The sequence below is a fragment of the Ornithorhynchus anatinus genome, chromosome 14 (genome assembly GCF_004115215.2).
Source record: "Ornithorhynchus anatinus isolate Pmale09 chromosome 14, mOrnAna1.pri.v4, whole genome shotgun sequence".
Classification (NCBI taxonomy): Eukaryota; Metazoa; Chordata; class Mammalia; order Monotremata; family Ornithorhynchidae; genus Ornithorhynchus; species Ornithorhynchus anatinus.
Window position 1 is genome coordinate 17,585,610 of NC_041741.1, and position 12,737 is coordinate 17,598,346.

At 48.1% G+C, this 12,737-nt stretch overlaps 1 protein-coding gene across 1 annotated transcript in view; it reads left to right on the forward strand.

Annotated features, from left to right (window-relative positions):
• Positions 1-625: 625 nt before the first annotated feature.
• The window catches only part of MYRFL (myelin regulatory factor like), a 56,558-nt gene continuing 44,446 nt past the window's right edge, over positions 626-12,737 (forward strand). The window contains exons 1-4 of the mRNA XM_039914117.1: positions 626-665; positions 2,266-2,356; positions 9,217-9,284; positions 9,675-9,921. Coding sequence (XP_039770051.1) covers positions 626-665; positions 2,266-2,356; positions 9,217-9,284; positions 9,675-9,921 — 446 coding nt within the window. The remainder of the gene's footprint in view (positions 666-2,265; positions 2,357-9,216; positions 9,285-9,674; positions 9,922-12,737) is intronic.

The window sequence follows — 12,737 nt, forward strand, 5'->3', positions numbered from 1 at the left end:
GATCTGATTATATCTAACTAGACCCTATAGGAAGAAAATTTCAAAGGTGGAATTATTTTCTACTGTTCGAAAATTACTAATCATCACCAAGAGCAGCTGCATCAGCTTTAGTGAGTGCCTACTCTATGCAGAGCACTGTAATGAGCTTCTGCTGGGTATAGAGGACTGGACAAGGCATTTGGGAACATGGCCCAGAAGCAAAAAAAAACTAATATGGTCCCTGCCTTTGGACAACTTACGGTCTGTCGATAGAGTCAAGAGGACACAGATGGTATTTCAAAGAAAAAGCGCATATAATAATAATAATGTTGGTATTTGTTAAGCGCTTACTATGTGCGGAGCACTGTTCTAAGCGCTGGGGTAGATACAGGGTAATCAGGTCGTCCCACGTGAGGCTCACAGTTAATCCCCATTTTCCAGATGAGGTAACTGAGGCACAGAGAAGTGAAGTGACTCGCCCACAGTCACACAGCTGACAAGTGGCAGAGCCGGGAGTCGAACCCATGACCTCTGACTCCGAAGCCCAGGCTCTTTCCACTGAGCCACGCTGATACTCATGATAAAAACAGAAGCGGGCAAATAAATGGATAAGAGTTATGAGTGATGGAGTCTCCTGTCAGGAATAATGGATGGATCTCAGATCCTGAGACTTCAGGATATAGAATGTATGTGAAGACGATGAGAAGCACTGTGGCCTGGGAGTCAGAGGACCTAGGTTCTAATTCCATCTCTGCCAGTTGCTTGCTGTTTGACCAATTAAGTCACCTGACTTCTCCGTGCCTCAGTTTCCACATCAGTAAAATGGGGATTCCCTTCCTGTTCTCCCTTCTACTTAGATTGTCAGCCCCCATATGGGACAGAGATTGTGACTATCTTGATTAACTTGCATCCACTTGACCATTTAGCTCAGTGCATGAGACATAATAAATACTTAACAAATATGACGGTAATAATGCTAATATTTATGTTGCATCATACTTTCCCAGGTGCTTAGTTCAGGGCTCTGCACATAGTAATTGCTCAAAAAAATACCACTGATTATTATTATTATTACTAATAATAACGATAGTAATACATTCTAGGGCTGGTTATTTGAGCAGAACCACTAACACTCTCCTCTCTCTATCAGGTTCCCCCTGGGCCTGGAATGCAGCAAGTAAGAACACAGGCAATTAATTGAGTACTTACTGTGTGCCGGCCTGTCAGCTCATTAGGGGCAGAGAACGTTTCTACTAATTCTGTTGTATTGTGCTCTTCCAAGCGTGTAGTATACAGCGCTCTGCACGTAGTAAGCGCTCGATAAATATCGATTGATTGCTAAGCACTACGCACGAGGGAGAGTACAGTCCAATAGAGTAGGTGCCCCTTTCCTCTTCTCCCACTCCCTTCTGTGTTCGCCCTGACTTGCTCCCTTTATTCATTCTCCACCCCCGCCAGCCCCACAGCGCTTGCGGCACGGCATAATTAATATCTGTAATTTATTTCCATTAACGTCTGTCTCCCCCTCCCTGTAAGCTCACTGTGGGCAGGGAATGTGTCTGCTTATTGTTATGTTGTACTCTCCCAAGCGCTTAGTACAACGCTTTGCACGCAGTAAGCGCTCAATAGATACGATTGAACGAATTAATGCGCACAGAGGCTTCTTTAACAGCAGAACCCACTTCCGGCCGAAGGGCCCAGGGCCCAGGTTAGGCCGTGGCCGTAGCCTGGCATCCTTGGTAGCCACCGTGGTCTTTGCCACCTCTAGCAGCCATTTTTCAGGATTCCAGCTGGCTCCGTCCAACTGGAAGAACGTCTCAGGTGGTTCTTCAGTCAGAAACCTGCCGGTGTGTCGCAGCTGCGAGAGGCAGAACCGGGCCTCGAGTCCTGGTGGCCTGAGAAGCGGCGCATGGCCAAATGAGTAGACCCCGGGCCTGGGAGTCAGAAGGTCACGGGTTCTGATCCCAGCTTTGCCACTTGCCTGCTGTGTGGCGTTGGGCAAGTCACTTTGCACCTCTGGACCTCCATCACCTCATCTTTAAAACGGGGATTGACACTGGGCGAACCCCATGTGGGACAGGGGCAGTGTCCAATCCGATTTGCTCAGTACAGTGCTCGGCACATAATAAGTGCTGAACGAATACCACAGTTATTATTATCGTTAACAATATACAGACACATTCCCCGCCCACAGCGAGTTTACAGTCTAGGGGGCCAGCCGGGCCGCACCGGTGGGGACCGTTATTTGAACTGCCTCGCGGAGTGACGCTTGTGCTGTCCTTCCAGGTCAGGATGTGAAAAGAGCCCTGGAGGACCCCATGGTGGACACTCGCATTCTAGAAGAATTCATCGGGGCTGACTTTGAACCCGGAGGACTGTGAGTAGTGAGAGCTACCCTCCGGGCCCCCCTGCTAGTCCTGAACCTTCAAGGGTCTTGAGCCCCTTGGCATCTGCCGCCTGGTCATTCATTCGTTCCGACATATTCCCTGCCCACAGTGAGTTTACAGTCAACGTGGGAGTCAGACCTTGATATGAATAAATAAATTACAGCTATGGACATAATTGCTGTGGGGCTGGGAAGGGGAGATGACTAAAAGGAGCAAGTCAGGGCGACGCAAAAAGGAGTGGGAGGAAAGGAAAAGAGGGCTAAATCAGGGAAGGTCTCTCGGAGGAGCTGTGCCTTCGGTAGTTTTGAAGAGGGGGAGACGATTACAATCGGATTGGAGGAGGGAGGGTATTCCAGGCCAGAGGCAGGACACGGGTGAGAGGTCGGCGGCGAGATAGACGAGATCGAGGTACAGCGAGAAGGTATTAGGGGTGAGAAGTGGGCAGCCACAGTAACCCCAGCGTTTAATACTTTCTCTACTATTCCTTATCGTTCTGATCTGTTAAAGTTCTCCATTAGTTTTCCCTTTAAAGTTAATAGTGAATTCCTTTCGGCATTACCAGCTCCTATAACCAAAATGTAAACTTAATTTTGATTTCACAGCTGGGGCGTAACTTCCCCGTACTTTCAAATGCCTCTTCGAACCGTTTTCCACATTTGCATTACTTTACGCTCTTCTTGAATTAATTCAAGCAATCCTCAAATCGCCCCACTTGTCTTCTTAACAACGATGTAATGTAGAATTTTCTGGTCGGATTTAACTTGTGCTAATCTGTTACAGGAAAACCCATTACTTTTAGTCTCCGATTTCAAGGTATTCCTGCACATTCATTCATTTAATTTCAGTTTAATTTTTAACCCATTGGAAATCCGTTGTGGTAGAATATTTACTTGGACACCAGCGCAAGCCAAAAAGTCTGCTTCAGTTCCATTTAGAACTAGCTCGACTGTGTCTGCTTATTTTTATATTTCCTATTATCCTGTCTTCTTTATAAATCTGCAGTCCTCTTTCTTGTATGTGTCTCCACTGAACTGTGGCGATTTTGAATTGATTGTGTGACTTCATTTTAGTTTCTGTATTAGCTTTAATAAGCCAGGGTAGTAACAGATTTCTCCAAATACAGATCATCTTTCAGGGTGGCGAATCCTACTCCCAGCTTCATAATTTCATGGTTTTCCAGTATCACAGTACTATCGTGTCTGCTGGTTTTGGTTCACCTGACTGTCCTCTGCTCTATAACCAGTCAATTTTTGCCCGCAGATTACCAAAATAAGAATTAGCTTCAGCCCGTTGACATATATTAATGGTTTTGTTTTCTTCTGTAATTTTTCTGCCCATCCACAGGGACCTTGTTTAATTTCCACCTTTTTATTCTTACTCAGTGCTTAGTACAGTGCTCTGTATTCATAGGTGCTCGGTGGAGAAGCATTGTAGTCTAGTGGAAAGAGCTTGGGCCTGGGAGACAGAGCACCTGGGTTCTAACCCTACTTCACTACCTCTCTGCTGTGTGACTTTGGGCAAATCACTTAACTTCTCTAACCCTCAGTTCCCTCACTTGCAAAGTGGAGATTCAATACCCGTTCGCCCTCCTACTTAGACTGTGAGCTCCACATAGGACCTGATCATCTCGTATCTACCCGTTCACTTAGTACAGTGCTTGACCCTTAACAAATACCACGGTCGTTATCAATAAATACTATTGCTAATATTAGTATCTTGGTTTTTTGTGTGGTAGTCTTTTTTTTTTTATATACCAAATACCCTTGCATTACTTATTTATGCCCTTTGATTTTCTTATTGTATTCAGATATGCCCCAGGTCTAAAATCCCTGGATTATCAGGTTATAACTCCCGTTTTGAGGGTCTGATAGATTCAAGTTATTAGAGAGAGGGTCATGTTGATTCTCCTGGCATCTTCCAGGAAGGAGAAGGGATCACCGACAGACAGGTGATGGGGAAAAGGAATTTCGTGTTTCCTGGGAAATGATTCAGAAACTGACCTGCCGCAAGGTGTGGTTCTAGATCAAATTGCATGACTTAATAAGGTTGTTGGAGTTCAAGGCCATCTGAAGAGAACGGTAATGAATATTATCAGATGGCCTACCATTCCTCCTGGAACTACCTGCCTAAAACAGCAGGTTGGGTGGACTGGCAATAAAACATCTGCAAGTAATCAGGAGAAGGTAGGTCCAATCCAGAATACTCAGAAAATTGAGATTGGAGGGACTGGGCTATTTTATTTACCGACTCATCATCATGGTAGTTCGTAAAGGGGAGGACACCATGCTTTATAGCCTAGAGTAAGCAGTGCGGCATTTAGAAGATTAAGGGGGAAAGCTCGTTATGGCAAATCTCTGGAGCCAGCGTTTCCGGACTCTTGCAGGATAAGCAGCGGGTCTGCCGGGCAAGTCGCTTTACTTCTCTGTACCTCAGTTACCTCATCTGTAAAGTGGGGATTAAGACTGTGAGCCCAGTGTGGGACAGGGACTGTGTCCAACCCGATTACCTTGTGCCTGGCACGTAGTAAGAGCTTAACAAACACCACAATTATTATTATTATTAATTATGGGGTGCCATACGGCACTCCTATACTTCTCTTTTTTTCTCAGATTTAAACTCCCTTCAATTTCTCTTCACTCCCATATGTCCTTTGGTAATAATAATAATAATGTTGGTATTTGTTAAGCGCTTACTATGTGCCGAGCACTGTTCTAAGCGCTGGGGTGGACATAGGGGAATCAGGTTGTCCCACGTGGGGCTCACAGTCTTAATCCCCGTTTTACAGATGAGGGAACTGAGGCACAGAGAAGTGAAGTGACTTGCCCACAGTCACACAGCTGACAAGTGGCAGAGCTGGGTTTCGAACTCATGAGCCCTGACTCCAAAGCCCACGCTCTTTCCACTGAGCCACGCTGCTTCTCCCATTCTGTTTACGCGGATGAAGATCCAGGATGGCCTATTAAAAGATGGCCAGCTCCTCGAGGGCAGAGATCGTGTCTGCCTTGCGTACTCTCCCAAGTGCCTACTAAAGTGTCTGGCTGTAACGGCAGCTCTAAGTGCTCAATAAATTCCAATGAGTGATTAATCGAGCACTTCCTGTGTGCAGAGCTCTGATTTAGAAACCCGGAGAATGCATAAATCCAGTAAACTATGACCCCTTCCCATCTAATGGAGGAGACAGTAAAAACATAAACCGAAAGATGCTCTCTCAGAGAGTGCTTATTACGCTTATTGCGCACTCAGGTACATAAGTTTAAGCTTTATCGCTGCCTGTAATTTCCTTCAGTTTCTGTCTCCTCCTCTCCCCAAGCTAGATTGAAAACTTTTCATGAACAGGGATTGTGTCTTCCAACGGTAGTGGGGTTCCCAAGCACTCAGTACTGTGCTCTGCATAGAGTGACTGCTCAATAAATACGATCGAATCGCTGTTACGGGTGAGATGCCACATATAATAAGTGAATAAGTAGCAGATAAGGAGATAGAGGAGCGTTCAGGTACCTTGATACCGTGATCCCCGGACAGCCTTATTAAAATCCCATCTCCTCCAAGAGGCCTTTCCAGACTAAGCCTCCCTCACCCCCCATACTCCATCTCTCTTCTGAGTCACCGATGCATTTAGATCCCTACCCTTTAAACCCTTGCTATTTCACCCCACCCTCAGCCCTAACAAGCACTTTCGCCCATCTGCAATTTGTTTTAATGTCTGTCTCCCGCTGTAGACTCTGAGCTCCTTGTGAGCCGGGATCATGTCTGCCAATTCTGTTATATTGTACTTGCCAAGAGCTCAGTGCAGCAGTCTGCACACAGTAAATGCTCAAAATGTATGACTGATTAATGGATCTTCAAAGCTCTCCTGAAAGCCTACCTTTCTGGGAAGTTTTTCCCCCTTTCGTTTCCACCCTGCCAGGGTTCGATCAACCCGAAAGCCACCCTTAGCCGTGAACACTTATGTACGTAAAACCATTAGCAGTTAGGTTCATGCGACCGTTACAGAATACAACAGTTCCTGTATTTCAATCCATATATAGAATTACTCTCTTATTTGCCTCTATTCTTCTTTCCGTGTTCTTGCTATTACCGTTTTTTTCTTGGTTCTTCCTTCTACTACCGCTATGTGAAAATATCCCATATCCCATATGTTGCCTTCACAATTTTGGGAGTTCCTTGAGAGCCGGGACCGTGCTCTTGACAGTGCTCCATCAGGATGAATGAACGGGTGAATGAAGATTATCTTGGGAAGAGCTACAAGAGCAAGCTAGGGCATAGCTGACCAGAGCTGGTGGGTGATCTCTCTCTGGATCCCGGGAACCTGTCTGAAATCGTATAATGGATGAAATAGTTTTCTAGTGGTCAGCACCGGTCAGATCAACCGATCAATCATATTAATTGAGCGCTTACGGTGTGCGAGGCATTCATGCGTATCGATCGAGGCGCCTACAGGGTACAGGACACTTTACCAAGCGCTTGGGAGAGTACGATACGGCAATAAACCGACACATTCCCTGCCTACGATGAGCTCACGGTCCAGAAAGGGAGAGGCAGACATCAGTACAGATAAATTACAGATACGGACATAAGTGCTGTGACGCTGGGAGGGGGAAGAGCAAAGGGAACAAGTCAGGGTGATGCGGAAGGGCGTGGGAGACGGGAAGGCTTCTTGGAGGAGATGGGCCTTCAATAAGACTTTGAAGGTGGGGAGGGTGATTGTCTGTCGGACGTGAAGAGGGAGGGCGTTCCAGGCCAGAATCAGGTCTTGGGCGAGGGGTCGGCGGGGAGACAGAGGAGATCGAGGAACAGTGAGAAGGTTAGCATTAGAGGAGTGAAGTGTGTGGGCTGGTTTGTAGGAGAGTAGCGAGCTAGGTAGGAAGGGATAAGGCGACTGAGTACTTTGAAGCCAACGGCGAGGAGTTTTCGTCTGTTACGGAGGTGGATAAGCAACCACTGGAGTTCCTCGAGGAGTGGGGAAACACAAGCTGAACATATTTTGTAGAAAAATGATGCGGGCAGCAGAGTGAAGTGTGGACTGGAGTAGGGAGAGAAAAGAGGCAGGGAGGTCAGCAAGGAGGCTCACACGGTAATCAAGGCTGGATAGGATAACTGCTTGGTTTAGCATGGTAGCCGTTTGGAGAAGAAAACCTGGATTTTAGGGAATTGAAGGTTGAACTGACAGGATTTAGTGATTGACTGAATATGTGGGTGGAATGAGATGGGAGTTAGGCTACGTCCTTGAGGCGGTGGACAATTTTTAAATCGATCAATAGTATTTATAGAGCCCGGGCCTGGAGTCAGAACGTCATGGGTTCTAATCCCAGCTCCACCACCTGTCTGCTATGTGATCTTGGGCAAGTCACTTCACTTCTCTGGGCCTCAGTTACCTCATCTGGAAAATGGGGATTGAGACTCTGAGCCGCACGTGGGACAGGGACTGCGTCCAACCCGATTTGTTTGTATCTACCCCAGTTCTTAGTAAGGTGCCTGGTACACAGCGCTTAATAAATGCCACGATTATTATGATTATTTATTCAGTGCTTACCGTGTATAGAAAACTGTACTAAGTGTTGGGAGAGTTCAGTATGTTCTCCCTCCCTTACAACCCCACAACCCGGAAGGAGACGGTGGTAAACCTTTTCTGAATTCTGACCAAGAAAACTCTATGGATCCATTGGGCAGGGATTGTCTCTCTCTGTGGCCGCATTGTCCATTCCAAGCGCTTAGTACGGTGCTCTGCACGTAGTGAGCGCTCAATAAATGCTATTGAATGAATGAATGAATTACCAGAACGATTGCAGATGGAGGTGGGTCAATGTGAGAGACGTGTCCCTGGCGTCGCTATGGGTCGGACACGACTCGACAGCATAAGACAACCACACGCGCCAAGCACTGTTCTAAGCTCTAGGGTAGACACAAGGTAGTCAGTTGGACACAGTCCCTGTCTCACATAGTGCTCATACTCTTAATCCTCATTTTACAGATGAGGAAACTGAGGCCCCGTGAAATGACCTGTCCAACGTCACACAGCGGGCATGTGGTGGAGCTGGGATTAATAATAATAATAATAATAATAATAACGTTGGTATTTGTTAAGCGCTTACTATGTGCCGACCACTGTTCAAAGCGCTGGGGTAGACACAAGGGAATCAGGTTGTCCCACGTGGGGCTCACGGTCTCAATCCCCATTTTACAGAAGAGATAACTGAGGCACCGAGAAGTTAAGTGACTTGCCCAAAGTCACCCAGCTGACAAATGGCCGAGCCGGGATTAGAACCCATGACCTTCTGACTCCCAGGCCCGTGCTCTCTGCTAAGCCATGCTGTTGTTCAACGCGCACTATGTGCCAAGCACTGTTCTGAGAGCTGGGGTAGATACAAGTTAATCAGGTTGTACCCAGTCCCTGTCCCTCATGGGCTCACACGCTTATCCGTATTTTCCAGATGAGGTAACTGAGGCACAGAGAAGTGAAGTGACTTGCCCAAGGCAACCCAGCGGATATGTGGCGGAGCTGGGATTAGAACTCAGGTCCTTCTGACTCCCAGGCCCGCGCTCTCTCCACCAAGCCATGCTGCTTGTGCTCCTTTCCTCCTCTCCCACTCCCTTCTGCATCGCCCTGATTTGCTCCTTTAATTCATCTCCTCTCCCAGCCCCACAGCACTTAAGTACGTGTCTGTAATTTTATTTCTTTCTCTTCATGTCTCCCCCTATAGCCTGGAAGCTCACTGTGGGCAGGGAACGTGTCTGTGTATTGTTACAACGTACTCTCCCAAGCGCTTAGTACAGTGCTCTGCACACAGTAAGCGCTTGATAAATACGATGCAGTTGAATCCAATCGAGTCTCTGCGTCTCTCACGTGTAGGCAGAGCCAGTTTCCAGAAACGCCGCCCTATTCCGGCTCCGACTCGTGCTCGCCGCCTCAGCTCTCAGGTGGGTGACAGGGACCCCATCGCCCCGGGATCGGTCTCGTCGCTTCCTACTGCACATGTGAGGGCTGGGTCGGGGCACCCGGGCTAGAGAAGCAGCGTGGCTCAGTGGAAAGAGCCCGGGCTTCGGAGTCAGAGGCCATGAGTTCGACTCCCGGCTCCGCCGCTTGTCAGCTGTGGGACTGTGGGTGAGTCACTTCACTTCTCTGTGCCTCAGTTCCCTCCTCTGTAAAGTGGGGATTGAAAGTGTGTGAAGCCCCACGTGGGACAACCGGATTACCCCGTATCTCCCCCAGCGCTTAGAACGGTGCTCGGCACCTAGTAAGTGCTTAACAAATACCGACGTGGTTATTATTGTTATTAGAAAGCTTCATTTGTCGCTCTTTTCTCTCAGGCGTGTGTCTTAGAGGCCCGGCGCCCGGGAGGCTTCACGTCTCGCATCACCCGGCAGCTGCGCCCGGAAATCCGCCTCTCGCCCCCATCGAGGGCATCTCGACCGTGTCCGCCGGGTATCCCTGCGACCTGTTCCAGGACGGTCTGCAGCCCGACGACTCCGGGCCTTCTGGGAGCTACTGTCCTCCTTTCCAGTGCACCGGGCCCGATTATTCCTACCAGCAGCAGAAACCGTGCCAGAGTCATGAGTAAGTGGGGAAGCATCGAAAAGCAGCGCGGCCTAGGGGGTAGCGCACGGGCCTGGGAGTCAGAAGGACCAGGCCCTCCTCCTGGGTCTGCAACTTGGCCGCTGTGTGAACTTGGACAAATCACTTCGCTTCTCAGCGCCTCAGTTCCCTCATCTGTAAAATGGGGATGAAGACCGTGAGCCCTGTGTAGGACAGGGACCGTGTCGAGCCCGATTACCTTACATCTATTCCAGAGCCGAATACAGTGCCAGGCACATAATAAGCACTTATCAAATGCCACAGTTATGATGATTAATAATAATAATGTTGGGATTCGTTAAGCGCTTACTAGGTGCCGAGCACTGTTCTAAGCGCTGGGGTAGATAGAAGGGAATTAGGTTGTCCCACGTGGGGCTCACAGTCTTCATCCTCATTTTACAGATGAGGGAACTGAGGCACCGAGAAGTGAAGTGACTTGCCCAAAGTCACACAGCTGACAAATGGCCGAGCCGGGATTCGAACCCATGACCTCTGACTCCAAAGCCCGTGCTCTTTCCCCTGAGCCACGCTGATTATTATTCCCTCACTTTTTTATGTTATTTATTAAGAGCTCATTATGTGTTAAGCACTGTTCTAAGATACCGGAGCTCACTGTGGGTAGGGATTGTCACTGTCCGTCCAGTGTTCTGCACATGGTAAGCGCTTAATAAATATGATCGAACGAATGAATTAACCCAGATACGGGTCCCCATCCCACCAAAGTCTCACGTTCTAAGTAGGGAGGAGAACAAGTAGTGAATCCCCATTTTGCATGTGAGGAAACTGAGGCACAGCAAGTAAGGGGCGGACTTTAGACCCCAGGTTTTCTTGCTCCCGAATCCGTGCTCTACCCGCTAGGCCGCACTCACCTAGCTGGTAGAGATTCAATTTCCATTGTCCCCCTCCCCCTAAGACCACAAGCCCCACGTGCTGGGCTTGCCGGCGACTGATGCGATAATACGGTCTTTACTTCAGCGCTTATCGAGGTGTCTGATGTGTAGTGAACGTCTTGTGGGCAGGGAGTATAATAGGTGTTATACTGGACTCTCCCAAGCGCCTACTACGGTGCTTTGCACACAGTAAGCGCTTAATACTTACAATCCATAATAATAATATCGTCAGAGTTTAACAGATGCCACAATTAGGATGAGGGATTTGGATTCTCGGGAAGAGTGGTTTGCAGAAAGGAAATTCTCCTTCTGGTGGCACTGTTTAGACGGCCACGGATGATCTAATTTTATTTTTTTGTTCCCCCAGGAGACCAGGATTGGGGATGGTAGAACACAAAGCTTAATTGAAATAATAGCCATCCTGTTTCTAAGGATAGAGGGAAGGTTGAGACCTAGAGATTCCATCCGGAATCGCGTTGATAGAGTTCTCTACGTCCTGATGGACCCGCACCCACCGACAGGATGAATCCACGGCTTTTAGTTTGAAACCCGAGGAGATACGATACAAACTAGGATAGATTTAAAACCAGAAACTAGGATTCACACGGGAGAAACTCCAGAATAGATCGTCCACCCGCTCTCGCCCGGCCTAACCTGCCATCACGTTAATTGAAGGATTTTAGTAAACTGATTTAAGTAAATTGTTATGGTCTACCAATTCTGTTAGAGTGTATTCTCCCAAACACTTAATACAGTGCTCTGCACCTAGTAAGCCCTGAAATAAATACGTCCGATTTATACACTGAGAAGCAGCGTGGCTCAGTGGAAAGAGCACGGGCTTGGGAGTAGAAGGTCATGGGTTCGAATGCCGGCTCTGCCACTTGTCAGCTGTGGGACCGTGGGCAAGTCCCTTCACTTCTCTGGGCCTCGGTTACCTCATCTGTCAAATGGGGATGAAGACTGTGAGCCTCACGTGGGACCACCTGGTGACCCTGTATCTCCCCCAGCGCTTAGAACAGTGCTCGGCCCATAGTGAGCGCTTAACAAATACCAACATTATTATACACTGAGGCCCTACCGCATTAAAGGGTTTTTAATTTGGCTGTAAGCCACCCAGTTTGGATTACATTTCAATGAACGCAAGCAAAACTCTTTTTTAAATGTGAGGGGCTAGATATGAAGATTAAAGACCGTCAGAAACGCTCAATTTAAACGAAGTCCCAAAGGGGGAAATACGTATTCGTAGAAAAATGTTGATTGCTCTGCCTTTCTCCCAGCGGTGTGAAGCCTGGTCAGGTACTACGAGTTTAGTTACCCCGCACCCTCCCCTCATCTCTCAGCAGTATGATCACGTCTCGGAGCTGGAAACCGGAGTTGAGCAAAGTTGGGCAGAGCGGATAAAGCACAGGCCTAGGAGTCAGGGTCATGGGTTCTAATCCCCGCCTTCTTCACTTGTCCGCTTGTGTGACCTTAGGCAAGTCGCTTCGCTTCTCTCTGCCTCAGTTACCTCATCTGTAAAATGGGGACTGAGACCATGAGCCCCACGTGGGACCTGGACTGTGTCCAACTCAATTTGCTTGTATCCACCCCAGCGCTTAGTACAGTGTCTGGCCCATGTTAAGCATTTAATGATAATGTTGGTATTTGTTAAGCGCTTACTATGTGCAGAGCACTGTTCTAAGCGCTGGGGTAGTTACAGGGTCATCAGGTTGTCCCACGTGAGGCTCACAGTGAATCCCCATTTTACAGATGAGGGAACGGAGGCACAGAGAAGTGAAGTGACTTGCCCACAGTCACCCAAGCTGACAAGTGGCGGAGCCGGGATACGAACCCATGACCTTGGACTCCCAAGCCTGGGCTCCTTCCACTGAGCCACGCTGCTTCTCTGTGGCATTTAACAAATACCAC